Here is a 25,196-nt window from a genome sequence, read left to right as displayed (position 1 = left end):
GGGTACAGGTTTCCCGCTTGTAACAATAGGGTACAGTACTATGGGCATAGATCTGTTGCTGCATAACAATACATTTTTTTCAACTCAAGCCATTAATTCATCCGTCTGGTTAAGAATACTATTGGTTTGTACTACTGGTGGGCATCGATCTGTCACTATATGACACTGAGGTACTGAGCTCAGATCTGGCAAGGTGGAAACACCAGAGATGTGGTGAGTGGACCAGTGGTGAAGTGGCAAGGAAGCGCTGGATAACTGTGTCCTCAAACATGACTCAAAATATTGATAACTGGTTATTAGTGAACCTCCTAGGGAAAATGAAATACATTATGTTGCTGGAAGAACTCAGCAGGCCAGGCAGTATCCATAGAGGAAAGCAGGCGGACAACATTTCGGGTCAGGACCCTTCTTCAGGACTGAAGATAGGAAAAGGAAAGCCCATTATATAGGAGGAAAAAGCAGAGCAGTGATAGGTGGACAAAAAAGGGGAGGTGGGGTAGGCACAAGGTGGTGATAGGCAGGTGTGGGGGAGGGGAGAGCAGATCCACCAGGGGATGGGTCAAAGGTAAGGAGAGGAAGGAAAAAAAAGGGAGAAAAAAAGCAATAGGCTAGGAGAGGAGAGAAGAGAAGCAGCATAGTTGGGGGGGGGGGGGTAGAGTTGTGGGAAAGGGGGGGAGGGGGTGACGATTGCCTGAACATTCAATTCTCCCACCTTAAGTAATCCCCACAGCCCCTTCCTCACAACCCACCCCAACTATCTCTCTTCTTTCCTCTCCTAGCCTATCGCTGTTTTCTCCTTCCTCTTCTTACCTTTGACCCATCCCCCCAGTGGATACGCTCTCCCCTCCCCCACACCTGCCTATCACTGTCTCTTACCTGTCACCACCTTGTGCCCACCCTGCCTCCCCTCTTTTGTCCACCTATCCTCTGCTCTGCTTTTCCTTCCTACATATTGGGCTTCCCCTTTTTCTTACCTTCAATCTTGAAGGGTCCTCTGACTCAATACGTTTGACTGCCTGCTTTTCTCCACAGATGCTGCCTGGCCTGCTGAGTTCCTCCAGCATCATAGTGTTTTAAATCTAGATTCCAGCCATCTACAGTCCTTTGTTTCTCTGCTGTTATTTTATTCGTCACAAGTTTTTCACCCTGCTTCTCCAGTTCACTTGGACTATCTCTGACACCTCTCTCTCCTTCCTTGATCTTTCCATCTCCATCTCAGGAAATTCCTTATCCACCGACATCTTCTACAAACCCACTGACATCCACAGCTACCTCGATTACAGCTCCTCCCACCCTGCCTCTTGCAAGGACACGATCCCTTTTTCTTAATTCCTCTGCCTCCACTCCCATGATAAGGCTTTCCACTCCAGGACATTTGAGATGTCCAACTTCTTTTCTAACCGGGGCTTCCCCCCAAATGTGGTCGGGAGAGCTCCCACCCGTATCCCTGCCAGTTCCCATACCTCTGCTCTCACTCCCACCCCTCCTGGAACCAACAGGGATAGTGTCCCCCTTGTCCTCACATTTCATCCCACCAGCCTACAGGACCCCACTACCAAGCATATCTTCCCCTCCCCACCCCTTTCTGCCTTTCACCGGGACCACTCTCTCCGTGACTCCCTAGTTCACTCTTCCTACCCCCACCCATTCCGCTCCCACCCTGGGAACTTTCCATTGCCCCTGCCATAGATGCGACACCTGCTCCTACACCACCTTCATCCAGGGACCCAAACAGTTCTTTCAGGTGAGACAGAATTCACCTGCACCTCCCTTAATATCATCTACTGCATTCAGTGCTCCTCTACATTGGTAAGACCAAATGCAGACTAGGTGACCGTTTCGCAGAACGTCTGCGTTCTGTCCGTAACCGCGATCTGCATCTCCCAGTTGCCAGTCACTTCAACTCCCCCTCCCACACTATCACAGATATGTCAGTCCTCGGCCTCCTCCACTGCCAGAAGTCCAAACGCAACCTTGCAGCCTAACGCCATGAACATTGAATTCTCCCACTTTAAGTCATCCCCACACACGCTACCCCAACCATCGCCTCCTCTTTTCTTCCCTTTCCTAGCCTCTCTTTTTTATATCCCCCTTTTTTTCCCCTCTCCTTACCTTTGACCCATCCCCCAATGAATCTGCTCTCCCCACCTATCACTATCTCTTACTTGCATCTACCTATCAGCACCTTGTGCCCACCCCTGCCTCCCCTCTTTTGTCCACCTATTACTGCTCTGCTTTTCCCTCCTATATATTGGGCTTCCCCTTTTCCTATCTTCAGTCCTGAAGAAGGGTCCTGACCAGAAATGTTGACCACCTGCTTTTCTCCACCAATGCTGCCTGGCTTGCTGAGTTCCTCCGGCACCATAGTGTTTTTCATCTAGATTCCAGAGCCTGCTGGTCGTTAATGGAGTAACAGCTACTTGCCATTGCTCCCATTCTATCTAACTTTTTCAACCTCGTTTGAAACTCTTTTTCCAAACGTAATATTACTTTACTATGGCTACAAGAGCTGCCAAAGGTACTAAGGTTACCAAGGAAGATGACCCTCCTGCAGCTTTGGAATCTATTCTACAATTGCTTCGAAAACATATAGATGATTCCTCTAAACAATTTCAACAGCTTAATTCCAAATTGGACTCTATTCAAGAAACCTTACAAGATCATGATGAACGAATTAAAGTGAATGAAGCATCTCCCTCGATTTTGGATGACTTAGAGAACCTTCGTAAAAGCAAGCAAAATTCTAATGAAAAATTAAAGCAGAAGATCACCGACTTAGAAAACAGAAGCAGAAGAAACAATCTTCGTATTTTGGGTCTTAAAGAATCGGTTGAATGGTAACCAGCCTACGGAATCTTTGCAACCTTTTGCTCAATCATTTCCCACTATTTTAAAATCCCTGCCTAAGATTGATTGAGTACATAAATCACCGCTGTACAAACTTCCTACAGAAGACAGACCCAGGTCAGTCATTATACCTCTGCATGACTTTCAAATTAAGGAGCTTCTAATTCCTGATTCCTGAAGAGAAATGATTAATTACCAAGATTACAAGATCAGAATTGTTGAAGATTACTCACCTGGGGTTATGAATGAATGCGTCAAATTTAAAAAAAGTCATGTCGGAACTTTATCATAAAGGCTTTAAGCCTTCTCTCTGTTACCCTGCAAGACTGAGAATTATTCTGAAAAATGGCTTGCAGAAGTGGCTTCATTCGCCCGAAAAAGCTCAACATTTTCTGGAAGCTGAGGATTGAATGATTCCATACTTTTCTCATCAACATTTATTGTTTTTACTCTTGGTAACCCCTTACTAATACTTTGAATGTCCTATGTATTTTGATTTTTTGATCTTTTTTTGATGTTACTTTATATATATTCTTTTGAGATTTTTTTTACTAACAAGATTTAATAAGGATACTTGTTATTTTACAATTTTGTAACCGTGGTTTTTTTTCAATTCATTGATTTGACTGGGTTGGAAATACCTAACCTTGAAACTTAGAGAGCAGGATTCCTTGGGTTAAACTGTCTGTAGCATTAGCTGTCGGCCGCCTATTGGCCGGCTTTCTGTCTTTGGGTGGTGGGGGGGGGTGGGGGGGGTGGGTTCTCTCTTTGGAAGCTGTTTTGGGCTCTCAGCCAAGTCTGTTGCTTAGTTATCTTATCTGGAAGTTCACTGTTTGGTTTGAATTTACATTCCAGTATGGTTTGTTTATTATCCTTTTCTTTAAATTTGCATTTAAATAATATTAAAATGGATCGAGTTATTAATTTACTTAGTTTCAATGTGAAAGGGTTAAATCACCCTGTGAAACATAATAAGATTTTTGCCTATATTAAAAAATTCAAGGCCCCTATTATCTTTTTACAAGAAACTCATATACGCAACTGTGATATCTCACACTTTTTTTAGTCGATGGAAAGGGTCGCAATTTCATTCCTCTTTCCAAGCTAAATCTTGGGGGCGGGTCTCAATTTTTATAGATAATACAGTTTCATTTGATCAAAAGGTAATAACTGATACAAATAGTCGCTTTTTTATAGTATCAGGAAAAATAGATAATAGATTTGCCAATATTTATGCTCCAAACACAGATGACCCAGGATTTTTTGAATGATTTTTTGCACTTTTACCAGGTTTGAATCTTTATTCTCTGGTTTTTGGAGGAGACTTTAACTGTTGGTTAGATTCAAGGATAGATAGGCCATCTACTAAACCAGCAGCTCTTAATAAATCAGCTTTATTTCTTCAACCGTTTTTAATTAAATCTGATGTTTGGCGTTTTTTACATCCAGAAGATAGGGAATATTCGTTTTTCTCTCATGTTCACCATACATATTTGAGGATTGACATTTTTTTTATTGCTAATCAAATGATCCCATCAGTTTGATCCTGTGAATATAAAGAGATTGCTCTTTCAGATCATGGTCCTGTGCTTTTGTCTTTAAATCTTCCCAAATTCCCTCAAACAAACAAATATTGGCGTTTTAATCTAACTTTGTTATCTGATAAAGACTTTTTCAAATTTTTGGAGAAACAAATTGTTCTTTTCTTTAAGGAAAATACGGCAGAAGAGACTTCCAGTCTTATTATATGGGATGCTTTTAAAGCTTTTATTAGGAGGACAAATTATCTCTTATACAGCAAGAGTTAAGAAAAAAGCTAACAGAGAAAGTGTTGATTTAGCTAACCAGTTGAAACTACTAGACGAAAAATGTGCCTTGGGTCCAGATCCTGCTTTATATAAAAGGCAAGTTGAAATTAAAACTAAATATGATCTTCTTTTAACATATCCAATTGAAAGTCAACTCTTAAAAGATAAAAGTCAATTTTATATTCATGGAGACATAACAGGTAAATTACTGGCTAACCAATTAAAAACCTCTATTGCTAGAGGGCAAATTAAAGAAATTTGCAAAGCTAATGGTGAGAGGACAACTGATCATTTAGAAATAAATGACACTTTTAGAGAATTTTATTCTAAACTTTATAGTTCTGATTTTCCTAAAGATGATACCGTAATGAATAATTTTTTTGACCAATTAAACATTCCTACACTCTCTGCTGATAACCAAACACAGTTGGATCAATCTATTGCTTATGAGGAAATCGCCGAGGTTGTACGTTCATTGCACTCTGGAAAGACTCTGGGTCCTGATGGATTTCCTGGAGAATTTTATAAGGCCTTTTCCTCTTTGCTTATACCTTATTTATGTTCTGTTTTTTTCAGACTCTTAAATTGGGTAGGTTACCACAATCTTTTTATGAAGCTTCCATTTCACTCATTCTTAAAAAAAATAAGAACCCAACGGAATGTTCTTCGTACAGGCCAATTTCTTTACTTAACGTTGATGTTAAAATTTTATCTAAAGTTCTGGCTCATAAATTGGAAAATATTTTACCATCAATTATATCTGATGATCAGATTGGTTTTATTAAAAATCGTTATTCTCATTTTAATATTTGTCATTTATTGAATAATCTATTCTCCCTCTAAGGAAATATCAAAATGTGTGATATCTCTGGATGCAGAGAAGGCCTTTGATCTGGTTGAATGGAGTTACTTATTTAAAACTTTAGAGAAATTTAACTTTGGGCCCGATTTCATTCAATAGATTAAATTACTTTATCTATCCCCCTCTGCTTGTGTTCTTACTAACTTTCAAAATTCTAAACCTTTTAAACATCAATGCGGAAGCAGACAGGGATGCCCTTTGATCTGGCTTTAGAACCTTTAGCTATTGCTTTTCGAGAATATAGAGATATCACTGGTATCTTTAGAAGATGTATTACCCACAAAGTTTTGGTCTATGCTGACGATTTATTGCTTTTTATTTCTAATGTTGAGACCTCGTTACCTCCTATGCTTTCTCTACTTTCCTGTTTTAGCCAGTTTTCAGGATATAAATTGAATTTACACAAGAGTGAACTTTTCCCTTTGAATTATCTGATATCATTTGATATCAACCTTCCTTTTAAAATTGTAAGAAATCATTTTACCTATTTGGGTGTAACAATTACTAAAAACTATAAACACTTCTTTAAAGAAAATTTTCTTACTTTACTGAACTATGTGAAAAGGGTTTTATCAAATTGGTCACCCCTTTCTGTATTGTTGATTGGCCAAATAAATTCTATTAAAATGAATATTCTACCTAAATTTATATATCTTTTTCAGGCCTTACTTGTTTTTATTCCTAAGTCTTTTTTTGATTCTCTTGATTCAATTATATCTTCTTACATATGGAAAAACAAATATCCTAGATTAAATAAAGCTCACCTTCAGAAAGTTAAAAAGAATGGAGGTTTAACCTTACCCAATCTTAGGTTCTATTACTGGGAAGTCAATATACAAAATCTTACGTTTTGGTTACATTACATTAATCATGAGGCTTGTCCAGTATGGGTTCTTTGGAAGCTAATTCTGTTAAAAAATTTTCTATTATTTCTTTGCTTGGCTCTTCACTTCCTTTATCATTGAATAAACCAACTAATAATCTGGTAGTTAAACATGCTTTTAGGATTTGGTTACAATTTAGAAAATATTTTGGCTTATTGAGATTTTCTTTATCTAGTCCCATTTTTTCCTAATTGTTTCTTTAAACCTTCTATGACTGATGTAGTTTTTAAAAGAGTGGGACAAATCGGGTATTACTTGTTTTCAGGACCTGCTCGTTGGAGGAAATCTCTTTGTCTGAACAATTGTCAACTAAATACAGTTTACCAAAAACTCATCTTTTTTGATATTTACAAATTAGATACTTTCTCCGATTTCAATTACACACATTTCCTATGAGTCCTGATAAGAACTTACTAGATGTAATTTTTAATTTGAAGCCTTTTTATGATAGCTCAATATCTAATATTTATAGCAAGTTATTAGGAGTGAGTAAGGATCCTTTAGATAAAATTAAAAATGCTTGGGAACAAGACTTGTAGATTTCAATTTCTGAGGAAACTGGGAATGAAATTTTTAAATTGGTCAATACTTCATCATGATGTGCCCGTCACTCTCTCCTTCAATTTAAAGTGGTCCATAGAGCTCACTTGTCCAAAGACAAGCTATCATGTTTTTTTTTCGGATATATCTCCTTATTGTGATAAATGCAATAATGGAGAGGCTTCTTTAATCCACGTTTTGGACATGTCCGAGTCTTAAACAATACTGGATAGAGGTGTTTCAAACTTTTTCTGTGCTTCTTAAATTTTAAACCTAATCCTTTGACTGCATTATTTGGGATTGTTGGAGAAAAGGATATAACTTTTGATCTACACATTTTGGCCTTTATTTCTCTTATAGCCAGGAGGGCTGTGTTGCTTAAATGGAAGGAAGTTACTCTGCCTACTCATGTTCAATGGTTACGGGATGTTATGTCATACTTAAATTTAGAGACGATCCATTGTTCAATTTCTGAATCTAACTTAGACTTTTAAACATTGTGGGGACCTTTTCTGAACTATTTTCAAAACCTTTGATCTGGTGGTTATAGTACAGATATTGGCTGATATCATTATGTGTTAAGGGTTTTCTCTTGTCCTTTTTTTAACCAAACAGCTTCGGTCTTGGTAGTGGGTTTAGATTTTTTTTATAATAAAATTATTCCAATTTATTCATTATTAATTAATTATCATTTTTGATTACTAATATAGGGTATTGTGATTTCAAGTATGATTTAACAATGTATTTATTAGTATTTTATTTTCTTTTTGATTCATGTACTCTGTATTTTCTTTGTGGAATTAATAAAAAATATTGTAAAGAAGAGATTCCAGCATCTGTGATCCTTTGTTTCACTAAAATGCTATGTTAGATCTGCAATGAGACAGGTAAAATTAACGATATTGTAGTTAGGGACCTCTATACAATCACTGTCGCTAAAGAGGTAGTGATGAGCAAACTAGTGGGCCTAAAGGTAGACAAGTCCCCTGGTCCTGATGGGATGCATCCCAGGGTACTGAAAGAAATGGCGGAAGTTTAAGTAGATGCACTTGCGATAATTTACCAAAATTCTCTGGACTCTGGGCAACTCCCAGCAGATCGGAAGACAGCAAATGTCACGCCACTATTTAAAAAAGGATGTAGGCAAAAGGCAGGTAACTATAGGCCAGTTAGCTTAACATCTGTAGTTGGGAAAATGTTTGAAGCAATCATTAAGGAAGAAATAGTGCGACATCTGTATAGAAGTGGTTCCATCAGGCAGACGCAGCATGGATTCAGGAAGGGCAGGTCCTGTTTCACAAACTTATTGGAGTTCTTTGAGGATATAATGAGCGCAATGGATAGAGGGGAACAAGTGGATGTTGTATACTTGGATTACCAGAAGGTACTTGATAAGGTACCGCATAAAAGACTTATCCATAAAATAAGGATGCATAGGTTTGGGGGTAATGTAATAGCATGGATAGATGGTTAACCTGGTCAGCATGGTTAACCAATAGAAGGCAGAGAGTTGAGACAAATGGATGTTTCTCTGGTTGGCAATCAGTGGTGAGCGGGGTGCCTTAGGGGTCACAGCTGGGCCGCAACTGTTCACAATATACATTAATAATTTGGAAGAGGGGACCGAGAGTAGCATATCTAAATTTGCTGATGATACTAAATTGGGTGGAAAAGCAAATTGTGCAGAGGATACGGATTTGTCTGCAGAGAGATTTAGATAGGCTCGTTGAGTGGGCAAGGATCTGGCAGATGGTGTACAATGTTGGTAAATGTGAGATCATCCACTTTGGAAGGAAAAATAGAAGATCAGATTATTATTTAAATGGTGAAAGATTGCGGCATGCTGTTGTGCAGAGGGACTTGGGAGTGCTTGTGCCTGAATCGCAAAAGGTTGGTTTGCAGATGAAACAGGTTATCAAGAAAGCAAATGGAGTCCTGGTCCTCCTTGCTAGAGGGATTGAATTTAAAACCAGGGAGCTTATGCTGCAACTGGTCAAGGTACTGGTGAGGCTGCACCTGGAGTACTGCGTGCATTTCAGGTCTCCTTACTTGAGGAAAGATATACTGGCTTTGGAGGCGGTGCAGAGGAGGTTCACCAGGTGATTATGGAGGTGAGGGGGCTAGCCTATGAGGAGAGATTGAGTCACCTGGGACTATACTTGCTGCATTTAGAAGAATGAGCAGGGATCTTATAGAAACATAAAATTATGAAAGGGATATATAAGGTAGAGGCAGGAAGGTTGTTTCCACTGGTAGGTGAGACTAGAACTTGGGGACACAGCTTCAAGATTCGGGGAAATAGATTAAGCACAGATGATGAGAAACTGCTTTTCCCAGAGAGTAGTGAATCTGTGGAATTCTCTGCCCATGGAAGCAGTAGAGGCTACCTCATTAAATATATTTAAGACAAGGTTAGGCAGATTTTTGCATAGTCGGGGAATTAAGGGTTATGGGGAAAAGGCAGGTGGGTGGATGCGAGTCCACGGCCAAATCAGCCATTATCTTATTGAATGGCGCAGCAGGCTCGACGGGCCAGGTGGCCTCCTCCTGCTCCTATTTTTTATGTTCTTATGTTATTTTTGGTTAGAATAAAACATTTATATAATCTGGGCAAGTATGAGGATTTCACTTTGGGAGATCAAATGCAAAGAAAAAGTACACAGTTAATGGAAGGACTCTTAACAGCACTGATGTACAGAGGGATCTTGGGGTCCAAGTGCACAGCTCCCTGAAAGTGGCTGCACAAGTCAATAGGGTGGTAAAGAAGGCACATGGCATACTTGCCTTTGTTAGTCAAGGCACTGAGTTCAAGAGTCAGTGAGTTATGTTGCAGCTTTATAAAACTCTGGTTAGGTTGCATCCAGAGTATTGCATTCAGTTCTGGCCACCCCATTATGGGAAGAATGTGGAGGCTATGGAGAGGGCTCAGAAGTTTACCAGGATTCTGCCTGGACTAGAGGTTAGTCAAACTAGAGTTGGTTTCTCTGGAGTGGTAGAGGCTAAGGAGAGACCCAATGGAAGTTTATAAAATTACATGAGGCATAGATAGGGTAGACAGCCAGTATCTTTTTCCCCAGGGTTGTAGTGTCTAATATTATAGGGCATGCATTTAAGGTGAGGGAGGGAAAGTTCAAAAGAGATGTGTGAGGCAAGTTTTCTTTAAATACACAAAGAGTAGTGGGTGCCTAGAATGCACTGCCAGGGGTGGCGGTGGAGCCAGATATAATAGAGGCATTTAAGAGGCTTTTATATAGGCACACGATATGCAGAGAATGGAGGGATATGGACTATGTGAAGGCAGAAGACATTAGGTATCATTAGCTCAATTAATTCTGTTTCTGTGCTGTACTGTTCTGTGTTCCTTTTAAGTACTCCTTATAATTGCAGAATTTGTTCTCCTTTCAAAAAAAAGATTGTGCAGCACTTGAATAGAGGGGAATATATAATTATGATGGGAAAATCTATTGTTTCCAGGTAGTAAATTGAGGTTAACTGTCATTTGGACAATATGTCTCCAACATCATCAAATACTGCATTTATAAAAGTGTAATAAATATTACAGCAGATTACTGTAATCTAGCCATACAGTACCTTACAAACGAATGCCCAAGTGATTTACAGAATTCCTCAAGTGCCAATGCTTTATCTGCCTTCATAGTAGATGCAAAACCCGGCAAGAAGAGAACTCCTGGATTTCTACCTTTTGTTCTCTTGTATGCTAATTTAGGTAGATTGGGACGATTTAAGTATTGGGTTGATTTCTTTCGGCACCCTGGAATAGCAAACCATGAAACAACATTAACAGCATTAAACTAGAGACAAAATTGGTTAAATTTGTTGGCAAACAACCTGCATTAATATCTAATCAAATGCCCATCAACTCCCCTCTGATTCTGCTGCCACCCACCTACCCTCAGGCACTTGAGATGTGGGAAGAAACGGAAGCACCTGGGGAAATCTACAGAATCATTGCAAAAGTGTGCAATCTCCACTCTGGCACCTGAAATCAGGATTGAACCCAGGTCATTGGAGCAGCACTAACATTTGTTACAGAAAAAACAGACTGCAAAATCTTCTGCAAATAGGTAAAAATAAATAATTAGTAAAAGCTAATCTTATAGACCAAGACAGGAGAAAATATATTGGGGAATAAGCAAATGGCGGAGAAATACATATTTTATGCCTGCCTTCATGATGAAGACATAGAAATCCTTCTGGAAATATATAAATATAGTGTGTATGGAGAGGTAAAAGAAATTGGCATTAGTAGAAAAAGGTATTGGAGAAATTAATGGAACTGAAATCCCTCAACTCCCAGAACCTGATGATCTACATTCCAATATTTTGAAAGGGGTGGCAATGAAGATAGTGGAAGCTCTGGTTGTCATCTTCTAAAATTTCATGTATTCTAGCATGGTTCCTGGAACAAATGTTACCCCACTAATTAAGGAATGAGAAAAAGAGAAAAGGGGGAACTACAGACCAGTGAAAATCATAAGTAACTGCAGATGCTGGAAATCTAAAATAAAAATAGAAAATGCTGGAAACACCCAGTAAGTCAGGCCACAACTGTGGGCGAGAAACAGAGCTGATATTCCAGGTTGAAGACATTCACTTGCACTTCTTCCATACTAGCCAACTGCATTCTGTGTTCACAATATGGTTTCCTCTACATTGGAGATACCAAACACATTGCAAAACACCTGCAGTCAGTTCACAGGGATGGCACTGAGTTTCCCATTGCCTGCTGCCTTAAATTTTCCATACCACTCTGACCTATCGGTTTGTGGCTTCCCGTACTGTTACAATAAAGGCCCAATGCAAGCTTGAGGAATAGCAACTCAACTGCCGTCTGAGCACATTGCAGTCTTCTGAACTTAATATTGTATCCTGCAATTTCAGGTAACTTGATTTATCTGTATCAGTCATCCATCTGTGATATTGGTTCAGCTTGTTTGCTCTCCACCCACCCACCCCAACTATTTCTTCTTTTTATTTCTTTTCTCTCCTCTGGGATTGTAGGACATGCCCAGCCTAACCTACTAGACATACAGTATCTTCCTGTTCTGCATATTGCAGCTTACATATTCTTTTGTCTATGTTTCTCACTCTCTAACTGATCTCATTCACTCACTGACCAAATAACCTTGTTTATCTACAGTTTCCCTTCATGTCACCCTGGTTTTACCCCAATAGAGGCATCTCCCTCACCTGGCCTCCCTGCACCTTAACAAGCTTAAACATTAACTCAGTTCCTCTTCCCAGAGATGCAGCATGACCTGCTGAGTATTTCCAGCATTTTCTACTCCTTTCCTATCCATACTCATACAAATGCTTTCTAAATGTTGCAATTGTACCTGCCGCTATCACTTTCTCTGGCAGCTCGTTCCATGTGCCTACCACCTTCTGTGTGGAAAAACTTGCCCCTCAGATCCCCTTTAATTCTTTTTCCTCTTTCCTTAAACCAATGTCCTCTATTTTAGACTCTGCTACCATGGGAAAAAGGCTGATTATTCACCCTATCTATACCCCTCATGATTTTATATACCTCTATAAAGTCATCTCTCAACCTCCTATGCTCCAAGGAAAAAAGCCCCAGTCTATGCAGCCTCCCTTTATAACTCCAACCTTACAGTCCAGGTAAATATCATTATGAATCTTTTCTGTACCTTTTATAGCTTAATGACATCCTTCCTATAGCTAGGCAACAAGAACTGTACACCATACCCCGAGTGTGGTCTCACCAAAGTCTTTTACAGCTGTAATATGTCATCCCAACTCTTGTACTCAATGCCCCAACCAACAAAGGCAAGCATGCCAAATGCCTTGTTCACCATCCCCTCTATCTGTGTCGCCACTTGTACTCCTGCCTCTCTTGGTTTTAGCTCACTCTCCAGGGCTCTGCCATTTACTGTGCAAGTCCCGCCCTTGTTTCATTTCCCAAAATGCAACACTTTGCACTTATCCCAATGGCATGTTGGACTTTAACGCATAGAGGTTTGAGTAAAAGTGCAAAGACTTCTCAATACAATGATTTCGGGTCCTAGTGAGACCACACTAGAAATATTGTGTGTCGGTCTGGTTTCCTCCCCAAGGAACAATAGAGCCATAAAGAGAATGCAGTTGCTGGAACCTGGAGAGAAAAATAAACAACTGCTGGAGAAACTCAGTGGGTTAAGCAGCATCTGTGGAGGGATTGGGGGGTGAAAACTGTCAACACTAATCCTACATCCCATTTTGTACTCTCCACATTCCCATTAACTTCTCTACCCACCAAATTTTACCACTTATCTACACATTAAGGGCAATTTACAGGGGCTAATTAAACTACCAAACAATTTGGGATGTGGGAGGAACTAGACTACCCATGGCAACCCATGTGGTCATAGGGAGAATGTGCTAACTCCACACAGACAACTCCAAACGTCAGGATTGAACCCAGAGTAGGTTAGATAAACCTTTCAATTAGTTCAGCCTTTCATTAACATCATGGCTGATCTCTTAGCAGATTTTCCACCACTATTCCCACAACCCTTGATTTGATTAACGTCCAGAAATCTCTTGAAGTGTATTTCTAATGAATACTACAACTAAGCCTCCACAGCTCTTACAGTAGACAATTCCAATGCTTCATCTCCCTCTAAATTAAGTATTTACTCCTTATATGTCCCAACTTGCCTCATATCCTGAAACTACAACACCGGTCCTAAACAATTCAGCCAGGCAAAACATCTTTCCTCAATTTGACCTTGAAATCCCTTTAAGAATTTCGTACATTTCAACACAATCTCCTCTCATTCTTCTAAAGTCTAGAGAATAGAGGCCTAGTCTACTGAACCTTTCCTCATGCTTCAACCCCCACCATCCATGGAACTAATCCAGTCAACCTTCGCTGTACTTCTTCATTCTTGGAGACCAAAACTGTATACAATACTCCAGGTGCATGTCTATACAATTGCAGTAAGATCTTCTTATTTGTGCAATCAAATCTTCTAACATAAAGGCTAACATAACATTTACCCTCTTAGTTGTTGCTGTACCTGCATGCTGGCCTTCAGCAACTTGTATACAAGCATTCTTAAGTCCCTTTGAACATCAACACTACCCAATCTCTCATCATTTAACAAATACTCCACTTTTCTGCTTCATGGACTAAAGTGGATAACTTCACAATGTATTCTGTTTGCCATGTTCTGACCACATCACTCAGCTTGTCCATATCCCCTTGAAGCCTCATTATATCATCCTCCATACTCACTATTGCACTGCATATACTGGCCTGGAAATTCTGCCACACCTCAAAAGGCACGTTAAGTTAAGGTGGCACTATTCAGGTGAAGGGCCCCATGCTAGTTTCAGGAAACAACCCCTGGCTCCAAGACCCAAAACACAAAATGGTATAGAATAAGCTTTGCATCCACTAACATGCACAAGGGCCTTTTCTCTGCCAGTCCTGTCAAAGATAGTACTAATAATTGTAATAAAATATGTGAAAGGGAAGACAAGAGGCTCATACTGAGATATTATACTTTAGGCATGCAAAAAAGCTTATATACCAGGACCAAGAAAGGTTTTTAGCGGAAGTAAAGGTTAGAGCTGTGTCCCAACTAAATATTTCTTTAAGAAAGCACACACTGAACAAACTGAATGCATTGTAGCTGCAAGATGGTCAGGACCTGACGCTAAATATACAAGGCTACTGGGCTTTAAGTTTACAGGAAAGAAAATGAAAACAACAGTGGAAAATGAACAGCTTTGATGCCTTCATAGTACATGCAAAACCAGGCAAAGAAAGTACTCTTGCGTTTCCATCTCTAATTTTCTTATTCCGAGATGAGTTATTGAGAGGTAAGCAAGCAGTGTGTAGAATTAAGTAGCAGATGAAGATTTAAAACTTGATTGGGAGCTCTGTAAAGCCTCTAGTAGCAGCTATGAAGTGATAAAATTATAAATGCAGAAACTTGATAACCATTATCAAAGGCATTATTTTAATGGGGGACTAACTAACATTCATTTAGTGGGATAAATGACTAACTCATCTCTGAAAGCCAGCAAATTTCTAACATCTATCCAGGATGGCATTTTCCAACGATACATCCCAGGCCCAACAAGAGAGCAGCCAACAATGCCTCAGATTTTCTGGCTCCTCACATCTCCCTGAATGCTCTTCAGCAACATCGGTACTTCTGTCTGAATACAAACGTCCTAAGGTTGCAGCCACCTGTTGTACCTAATGCAAGGGCAGTATCTCCATTGATTTCAGTAGAAGGGGAGAACTAATTGAGACCTTATTTTTAATGTCCCCATTTGATCTAAATATTTAAGGTGATTTTTATTAAAGGTTTTTAAAATATCCACATATCCTCAAATCAACTCACTTGTCCTCAACCAGCATCTATCCCCCAATCAACAGCACTCATTTGATGCACAAAAACAGCTACATGACTGAAGCATGGAGTGCAATTTTGCTGCTGAACCTTGCTACAGCCCAAGTTATTAGCTAAATTGATTAAAGATGTGCATTTTATGCACTGCCACAATTGCCACTTTCCGCATAGCCTTCCATAATCAATTGCCAAAGGAAATCAATCTTAGAAAGCACAGATGACCATGGACATACAATCCCTTTTCTCTATTATTATTCAGTGTGGTTTGTCCAAGTTGGATGAAACCCTGGGAAATTTCAGCATCACCAGATCGGACCCACCTCTTTTAAATATGCCTTCATGAAAGAATAATATTTAGAAGAAAATCAAGTTACTAATCCAGTTTATCAGAGCCCTGTCTGAAACCACAATCCCAACAGAACAGTGAAAAACCTAAACAAATAATGCCTCCTAGCTTGGCTCTTTTTAAAATTAAATCTAGTGTCCCAATCAATCAACCTCACTATGTATAGCCTTTAGAATTATGCCACATAATTTATATTGGCTCTTGCCTTTTCTGCCAAAATAAATAACCTTAGACTTCTCAATTAAATTTCATCTGCACCTGCCAGTCTACTAAGTAACAGAGAAAAGTGCAAGGAAATGAGTGAGTTACCAAATGAGGGGGATGGTAACTGGTGGAGTGGGTCAGAGGAAAAAGGGGATGGGGAAAAAGTCAGATCTAACAGGTAGCGAGGCTTTGAGGAAGGAGAAGCAGAGTACAGGCAATAAAAGTAGTAAGGTGGATGGGCTGAAGTGCATTTACTTAAATGCAAGAAGCATCAGGAATAAGGGAGATGAACTGAGAGCTTGGATAAGTAAATGGGACTACAATATTGTGGCTATTACAGAGACATGGCTGACACCAGGGCAGGAATGGATATTGAATATTCCTGGTTTTCAGTGTTTTGAAAGGGATAGGGAGAGGTTGAGAAGAGGAGGAGGGGCGGCGATACTGGTCAGGGACACTATTTCAGCTGCAGAAAGGGTGGATAACGTAGAAGGATCCTCTCTAGAGTTAACATGGGTAGAAGTTAGGAACAAGAAAGGAGCAGTTACTCTACTGGGAGTATTCTATAGGCCCCCCGGTAGCAGTAGGGATACTGAGGAGCAGATTGGGAGGCAGATTTTGGAAAGATGCAAAAATAACAGGGTTATTATCGTGGGAGACTTCAACTTCCCAAATATCGATTGGCACCTGCTTAGTGCCAAAGGTTTAGACAGGGCCGAGTTTGTTAAGTGTGCCCAGGATGAGTTCCTGTCACAGTATGCTGACAGGCCGACTAGAGGGAATGCATATTAGATCTAGTTTTAGGTGACAGATCTATCTGTGGGTGACATTTGGGGGACAGCAACCGCTGCTCAATAACCTTTAGCATTGTCATGGACAGGGATAGGAGCAAAGAGGACGGGAAGATATTTAATTGGGGAAAGGCAAGTTATGAGGCTATAAGGCGAGAACTTGAGAGTGTAAATTGGGATGACATTTTTGAAGGGATGTGGTCGATGTTCAGGGATCTCTTGCAGGATGTTAGGGATAAATTTGTCCCAGTAAGGCAGAGAAGGAATGGCAGGGTGAAGGAACCATGGGTGACAAGAGAGGTGGAACAACTAGTCAGGAAGAAGGCGGCAGCATACATAAGGTGTAAGCAGCAAGGATCAGATAGGGCTCGTGAGGAATATAGAGTAGCAAGGAAGGAACTTAAGAAGGGGCTGAGGAGAGCAAGAAGGGGACATGAAAAGGCTTTGGCAAGTAGGGTTAAGGAGAATCCCAAGGCTTTTGTCTCGTACGTGAAGAGCAGAAGGATAGCTAGGGTAAAGGTAGGTCCGATTAAAGACAAAGGTGGGAAGATGTGCCTGGAAGCTGTGGAAGTGGGTGAGGTTCTCAATGAATACTTCTCTTCAGTATTCACCAAGGAGAGGGGTCTTGATGACGCTGAGGACAGTGTTAGTAAGGGTAACGTTCTAGAGTATGTAGATATCAAGATAGAGGATGTGTTGGAGCTGTTAGAAAATACTAGGACCGAGAAGTCCCCGGGGCCTGATGGAATATTCCCCAGGCTGCTTCGTGAGGCGAGGGAGGAGATTGCTGAACCGTTGGCTAGGATCTTTGAGTCCTCGTTGTCCATGGGGATGGTACTGGAGGATTGCAGGGTGGTGAATGTTGTCCCCTTATTTAAAAAAGGAAGTAGGGATAGTCCAGGGAATTACAGACCAGTGAGCCTTACATCTGTGGTGGGTAAGCTGTTAGTCAGATTCTAAGAGATAGGACCTATGAGCATTTAGAGAAGCATGGACTGATTAGGGACAGCCAGCATGGCTTTGTGAAGGAAAGATCTTACCTCACTAGCCTGATAGGGTTCTTTGAGGAGGTGAGCAGGAAGATTGATGAGGGTAGTGTAGTAGATGTGGTCTACATGGATTTTAGTAAGGAGTTTGACAAGGTTCTGCATGGTAGGCTTCTTCAGAAGGTTAGAGACCAAGGGATCCAGGGAGGCTTGGCCGTGTGGATTCAGAATTGGCTTGCCTGTAGAAAGCAGAGGGTTGTGGTGGAGGGAGTGCATTCGGATTGGAGGGCTGTGACTAGTGGTGTTCCACAGGGATCGGTTCTGGGACCTCTACTTTTTGTGATGTTTATTAATGACTTAGATGAGGGGGTGGAAGGGTGGGTTAGCAAGTTTGCAGATGACACAAAGATCACTGGCGTTGTGGATAGTGTGGAGGGCTGTTGAAGCTTACAGAGGGATATTGATAGGATGCAGAGCTGGGCTGACAAGTGGCAGATGGAGTTCAATCTGGAGAAGTGTGAGATGGTACACTTTGGAAGGACCAACTCCAAGGCAGAGCACAAGGTAAATGGCAGGATTCTGGGTAGTGTGGAGGAGCAGAGGAATCTGGGGGTTCATATCCACAGATCACTGAAAGTTGCCACACAGGTGGATAGGGTAGTTAAGAAAGCTTATGGGGTGTTAGCTTTCATAAGTCGTGGGATCGAGTTTAAGAGCCGCGAAGTAACAATGCAGCTTTACAAAACTCTGGTTAGACCACACTTAGAGTACTGTGTCCGGTTCTGGTCGCCTCATTATAGGAAGGATGTGGAGGCATTGGAGAGGGTGCAGAGGAGATTTACCTGGACGCTGGATGGATTAGAGAGTATGGAATATGAGGAGAGACTAAAGGAGCTAGGGCTTTACTCATTGCAGAGAAGGAGGATGAGGGGAGACATGATAGAGGTATACAAAATATTAAGAGAAATAGATAGAGTGGACAGCCAGTGTCTCTTTCCCAGGGCACCAATGCTCAATACAAGAGGGCATGGCTTTAAGGTAATGGGTGGGAAGTTCAAGGGACATGTCAGAGAGAAGTTTTTCACCCAGAGAGTGGTTGGAGCATGGAATGTGCTGCCTGGAGTGGTGGTGGAGGCTGATACGTTGGTCAGGTTCAAGAGATTGTTAGATAAGCATATGGAGGAATTTAAGATAGAGGGATATGTGGGAGGAAGGAGTTAGATAGCCTTAGGTGTGGTTTGAAGGTCGGCACAACATGGTGGGCCGAAGTGCCTGTATTGTGCTGTATTGTTCTATGGTTCTACTCTATGGAGTGGTTTGTTTTGGGCAAGAAGAAACTGATACTGGGTGATAATTCTCAGGAAGCTTCAATGCAATAATCAAATATGAACCTGTCAATTTTCTGACAGTCACAAATCTACTGTATGAATGCACAAAGTATCAAGATCCTTTTGATGAGATTTAACAGAAAACAAAATGAAAATTGTTACCCAGTAAGAACAACCGGCAACTTCTGAAGGTAATCATTTTATGGGGTCAATGATCTAGTTTTACATAGCTCTCAGGCACAGAGGTCTTCTTTGACAACTGCAGTGATTTGCCTTTAACGATTAAATCTGGATTGTGTAAAGTGTTTCATCAGCTGGCAGAGGGTGCCCAGTGAACACCAGGTTAACATGACAGGCACACCTCCCTGGACATCACTAACCGCCGGTACAAGCCGACCTCGGTCCTGGACATCACTAACCGCCGGTACAAGCCGACCTCGGTCCTGGACATCACTAACCGCCGGTACAAGCCGACCTCGGTCCTGGACATCACTAACCGCCGGTACAAGCCGACCTCGGTCCTGGACATCACTAACCGCCGGTACAAGCCGACCTCGGTCCTGGACATCACTAACCGCCGGTACAAGCCGACCTCGGTCCTGGACATCACTAACCGCCGGTACAAGCCGACCTCGGTCCTGGACATCACTAACCGCCGGTACAAGCCGACCTCGGTCCTGGACATCACTAACCGCCGGTACAAGCCGACCTCGGTCCTGGACATCACTAACCTCCGGTACAAGCCGACCTCGGTCCGGGACATCACTAACCACCGGTACAAGCCGGCCTCGGTCCTGGACATCACTAACCACCGGTACAAGCCGACCTCGGTCCTGGACATCACTAACCTCCGGTACAAGCCGACCTCGGTCCGGGACATCACTAACCTCCGGTACAAGCCGACCTCGGTCCGGGACATCACTAACCACCGGTACAAGCCGACCTCGGTCCTGGACATCACTAACCACCGGTACAAGCCGACCTCGGTCCTGGACATCACTAACCACCGGTACAAGCCGACCTCGGTCCGGGACATCACTAACCACCGGTACAAGCCGACCTCGGTCCGGGACATCACTAACCACCGGTACAAGCCGACCTCGGTCCGGGACATCACTAACCACCGGTACAAGCCGACCTCGGTCCTGGACATCACTAACCTCCGGTACAAGCCGACCTCACTCCTGGACATCACTAACCTCACTCCTGGACATCACTAACCTCACTCAAGGACATCACTAACCTCACTCCTGGACATCACTAACCTCACTCCTGGACAGTCATCACTCAGGAACACGTCTCTAGACGACCAGCCCAAAGAAACCGCAAACCTCCGCTACACCACCTTACTTCTGCTCCACCCCAATCGACCGCTGGGGAAGTGGGACGTAAACCGCTCCGCCTGTTTTTGTCCGCAACCCCTCTCCACCGTCGAAGTATTACAAGAACTCCCAAGGGAAACCCCTGGCAACTCACCCACATGGAGAGAGCAGGGAGCCCGCCTCCACAGAGCGGCGTCTCCCACATCCACCAAGCCGAACAACCGACACCGCACCGCGGCCGCCATCACACATCGAGCGGCACGCACTGGATATTCATGACCCTGAGTCAGACACTGAATTGTTAATGAGCTGACATGGTCGGATAATGAATATTAATGAGAACGAACAAAGGCTAAGAACTGAATATTAATTAGCACGGACAGGTCGGACACACAGGTCGCTGCCCGACGAGCTCTCGCATCCGGGTTTGTAATTTCAACCTCTGACCCCGATGGTCATGTGACGTCTACATGTCAACAAATGGGAGACATTGCAAAGTGAAGGTAGTGGTGCTGGAAAAGTTCAGTGCCAATGGGTTCCTGTAAAAGTGGAAGGTATGGCCAGTGGGTCTAAGGAGACCTGAATCTCAAGGCATCACAGAGGATTGGATGAGAAGAGAAAGCAGCTGTAGGGACCTGAGAACAGGGAAAGTCCTCCTGGAGTGTAGAACGTGTTGGAGATACTTGAAAAAGAAAATAAGAGTGCAAAAGTGGATACAAAATATCACTGGCGGATGAGAATAAGGAAAATCCCAAGCATTTTATGTCCCGCGTGATAGGCTGGGCCAGGTTGGTGCACATGGGATCCAAGGTATATTGGCGGTAAGGTCCAACATTGGATTAGTTTTTCTGACTGGAAGTCTATATGCAGTGATGTACTGCAGGGATTGGTGCTGGGACCATTTTTGTTTGTCTTATGTATAAATAACTTGGATTAGAATGTAGATGGCCTGATTAGTAAGTTTGCTGATGACACAAAATTGGTGGAGTAGTAGAGAGTAAAGAAGCAAAGGATACAGAGAGACATATGTCAGCTGGAAAGTTGGGCAGAAATGGTGACAGGTGGAATTTAATTGAGATGAGAATGAGGTAATAAATATTGGAATGTCAAATACTAACAGGACATATATGGTGAACGGCAGGAACCTTTATTGTTTTTGTACAGAGGGACCTTGAGTGGCAAATTCATAGCACTCTAAAAATGGTGACATATGTAAGTAGAATGTGAAGAAGGCATATGTACCTGCAAAGGCTGGGACATTGACTATCAGAGTTGGGATGCCAATATTGCAGTTGTACAAAACATTGATCAGGCCTCACTTGGAGTATGGTGTACAGTTCTGGTTGCTACACTACCAGTAGCATCACAAAGAGTGTAGAAGAAATATACCCAGGTGTTGCCTGGAATGGAGGGCTCTACTTGTGAGGAGAGGTTGGATAGGTTGGGTTTATTGTCACTGGAATGTTGGAGGCTGAGTTGGTGATATTGTAGACATTAACTCTGATATTGTAGACATTAACTCTGAACAGTCCATGAACACTACCTTGCAATTCCTCTTTTGCACTATTTATTTATTTTTGTAACATTGTAATATTTGTCTTGCATTGTTCTGCTGCCGCAAAACAGCAAATTTCACAACTTATTTCAGTGATAATAAACATTCTGATTCTGAAAATTATGAGGGGTATAGATAGTCTTTTTTTCTAAGCTGGGGAAGGCTAACACTAGAGTGCAAAGTTTAAGGAGATCTGAGGGGTAAGTTCTTCACAAAGAGGGCTGTGGTTTTTGTGGAACGAGCTGCCGGAGGAAGTGTTAGAGGCAGATATAATTATGACATTTAAAAGGCATTTGGACAGGTACTTGGGGCGGAAAGGAGTGGAGGGATACAGGCCTAATGTGTGGGCAAATGGGATTTTTATCAGGGTGCACCCACAAGCTTCCTGTAATATGGTGACCAGATCTGCATACAATACTCCAAATGTGGCCTAATTAAAACCTCATACAGCTGCAATGACTTCCCTACTTTTACGCTCAATGCGCCAACTGATTAAGACAACCATAGAACCATACAGCACAAAACAGACCCTTCGGCCCACCATGTTGTGCCGTCCATCAAACCACCCTCGCACATATCCCTCTATCTTACATTCCTCCATATGTCTATCCAACAAACTCTTGAACCTGTCCAATGTATCTGCCTCCACCACCACCCCAGGCAGTGCATTCCATGCACCGACCACTCTCTGGGTGAAAAACCTCCCCCTGAATCTCCCCTGAACCTCCCACCCATAACCTTAAAGCCATGCCCTCCTGTCTTTAGCATTGGTGCCCTGGGATGGAGGCGCTGGCTGTCTATTTATTCCTCTCAATATTTTATATACCTCTATCATGTCTCCTCACATCCTCCTCCTTTCCAGTGAATAAAGCCCTAGCACCTTAATTCCATACGCTCTAATCCAGGCAGCATCCTGGTAAATCTCCTCTGCACCCTCTCCAACACCTCCACATCCTTCCTATAATGCGGCGACCAGAACTGAACACAGTACTCTAAGTGTGGTCTAACTAGAGTTTTGTAAAGCTGCATCATCACTTCGCGGCTCTTAAACTCAATCCCACGATTTATGAAAGCTAACATCCCATAGGCCTTCTTAACTGCTCTATCCACCTGTGAGGCAACTTTCAGTGAACTGTGAATATGAACTCCCAGCTCCCTCTGCTCCTCTACACTGCCAAGTACCTTGCCATTTACCCTGTACTCTGCCCTGGAGTTTGTCCTTCCAAAGTGCACCACCTCACACTTCTCTGGGTTGAACTCCATCTGCCATTGTCAGCCCAGCTTTGCATCCTATCAATATCCCTCTGTAAGCTCCAACAGCCCTCCACACTATCCACAACACCGCCGATCTTAGTGTCGTCCGCAAACTTACTAACCCAGCCTTCCACCCCCCTTGTCTAAATCATCTATAAATATCACAAAGAGTAGAGGTCCCAGAACCGATCCCTGTGGGACACCACTAGTCACTGCCCTCCAATCCGAGGGCACTCTTTCCACCACTACCCTCTGCTTTCTACAGGCCAGCCAATTCCTAATCCACACAGCCAAGCTTCCCTGGATCCCTTGGCCTCTGACCTTCTGAAGAAGCCTACCGTGCGGAACCTTATCAAACGCCTTACTAAAATCCATATAGACCACATCCACCACACTTCCATCTTCCTCGTCACCTCCTCAAAGAACTCTATCAGGCTTGTGAGGCAAGATCTTCCCTTCACAAAGCCATACTGGCTGTGTCTAATCAGTCCATGATTCTCCAGGTGTTCATAGATCCTATTCCTTAGAATCCTTTCTAACAGCTTACCCACCACAGACGTAAGGCTCACTGGTCTGTAATTCCCTGGACTATCCCTACTACCTTTTTTGAACAAGGGGACAACATTCGCCACCCTCCAATCCTCCGGCACCATACCCGTGGACAACGAGGACTCAAAGATCCTTACCAGCGGTTCAACAATCTCCTCCCTCGCCTCTCGAAGCAGCCTGGGGAAAATCCCGTCAGGCCTTGGAGATTTATCTGTCTTGATATTATTTAACAACTTCAACACATCCTCTCTCTTGATATCTACAACTTCAAGAACATTACCCTTACCAGCACTCCCTTCCGCGTCATCAAGACCCCTCTCCTAGGTGAATGCCGAAGAGAAGTATTCATTGAGAACTTCTCCCACTTCCGCCGCCTCCAGGCACATTCTCCCACCTTTGTCTTTAATCGGACCTACCTTTACCCTAGCCATCCTCCTACCCTTCACATACGTGAAAAAGGCCTTGGGATTTTCCTTAACCCTACTAGCCAATGCCTTTTCATGTCCCCTTCTAGCTCTCCTCAGCCCTTTCTTAAGTTCCTTCCTCCCTACTCTATATTCCTCATGGGCCCTGTCTGAACCTTGCTGCTTATACCTTATGTATGCTACCTTCTTCTCCCTAACTAGTCATTCCACCTCTCTCGTCACCCACGGTTCCTTCACTCTGCCATTCCTTCTCTGCCTCACCGGGACATATTTATCCCTAACATCCTGCATAAGATCCCTGAACATCGACCACATCTCCATGGTACACTTCCCTTCAAAAAGGACATCCCACTTTACACTCCCAAGTTCTCTCCTTATAGCCTCATAGTTCGGCCTTCCCCAATTAAATATCTTCTTGTCCTTTCTGCACCTGTCCCTGTCCATGACAATTTTAAAGGTTATGGAGCAATGGTCACTGTCCCCCAAATGATTACCCACCAATAGATCCTTCACCTGTCCCGGTTCATTTCCTAAAACTAGATCTAGCATGGCATTCCCTCTAGTCGGCCTGTCGACATACTGCGTCAGGAATCCCTCCTGGACGTATTTAACAAATTCCGTCCCATCTAAACCTTTGGCACTAAGCAGGTTCCAGTCTATATTTGGGAAGTTGAAGTCTCCCATTATAACAACCCTGTTATTTTTTCTTCTCTCCAAACACTGCCTGCCAATCTGCTCCTCTATATCTCTACTGCTACCAGGGGGCCTATAGAATACTCCTAGTAGAGTAACTGCTCCTTTCTTGTTCCTTACTTCCACCCATACGGACTCTAGAGATGATCCTTCTACAACATCCATCCTTTCCACAGCCATGACAGTGTCCCTGACCAGTATCGCCACCCCTCCTCCTCTTCTCCCCCCTTCCCTATCCCTCTTAAAACACTGAAAACCAGGAATATTCAATATCCACTCCTGCCCTGACGTCAGTCACGTCTCAGTAATAGCCACAATATCATAGTCCCCCATACTTATCCAAGCCCTCAGTTCATCCCCCTTATTCCTGACACTTCTTGCATTTAAGTAAACAGTCCATCTACCTTACTACTTT

The 25,196-nt window shown here is 42.5% G+C and overlaps 1 protein-coding gene across 3 annotated transcripts in view; it reads right to left on the bottom strand.

The window, feature by feature from the left end:
* LOC127575812 (palmitoyl-protein thioesterase ABHD10, mitochondrial-like) overlaps positions 1-20,755 on the bottom strand; it is a 42,522-nt gene extending 21,767 nt beyond the window's left edge. The window contains exons 1-2 of one of the 3 annotated variants that reach the window (XM_052025936.1): positions 20,460-20,755; positions 10,533-10,713 (exon numbers count right to left, since the gene is read on the bottom strand). In XM_052025936.1, coding sequence (XP_051881896.1) covers positions 10,533-10,713; positions 20,460-20,550 — 272 coding nt within the window. In that variant the 5' untranslated portion in view covers positions 20,551-20,755. The remainder of the gene's footprint in view (positions 1-10,532; positions 10,714-20,459) is intronic. The other 2 variants (XM_052025935.1, XM_052025937.1) reach the window with 2 other exon arrangements.
* Between the last annotated feature and the right edge of the window lie 4,441 nt (positions 20,756-25,196).

The sequence above is a fragment of the Pristis pectinata genome, chromosome 11, assembly GCF_009764475.1.
Source record: "Pristis pectinata isolate sPriPec2 chromosome 11, sPriPec2.1.pri, whole genome shotgun sequence".
Taxonomy (NCBI): domain Eukaryota; kingdom Metazoa; phylum Chordata; class Chondrichthyes; order Rhinopristiformes; family Pristidae; genus Pristis; species Pristis pectinata.
The sequence above is the reverse complement of the archived record's forward strand: the minus strand, read 5'-3'. Positions and strand labels throughout refer to the sequence as shown.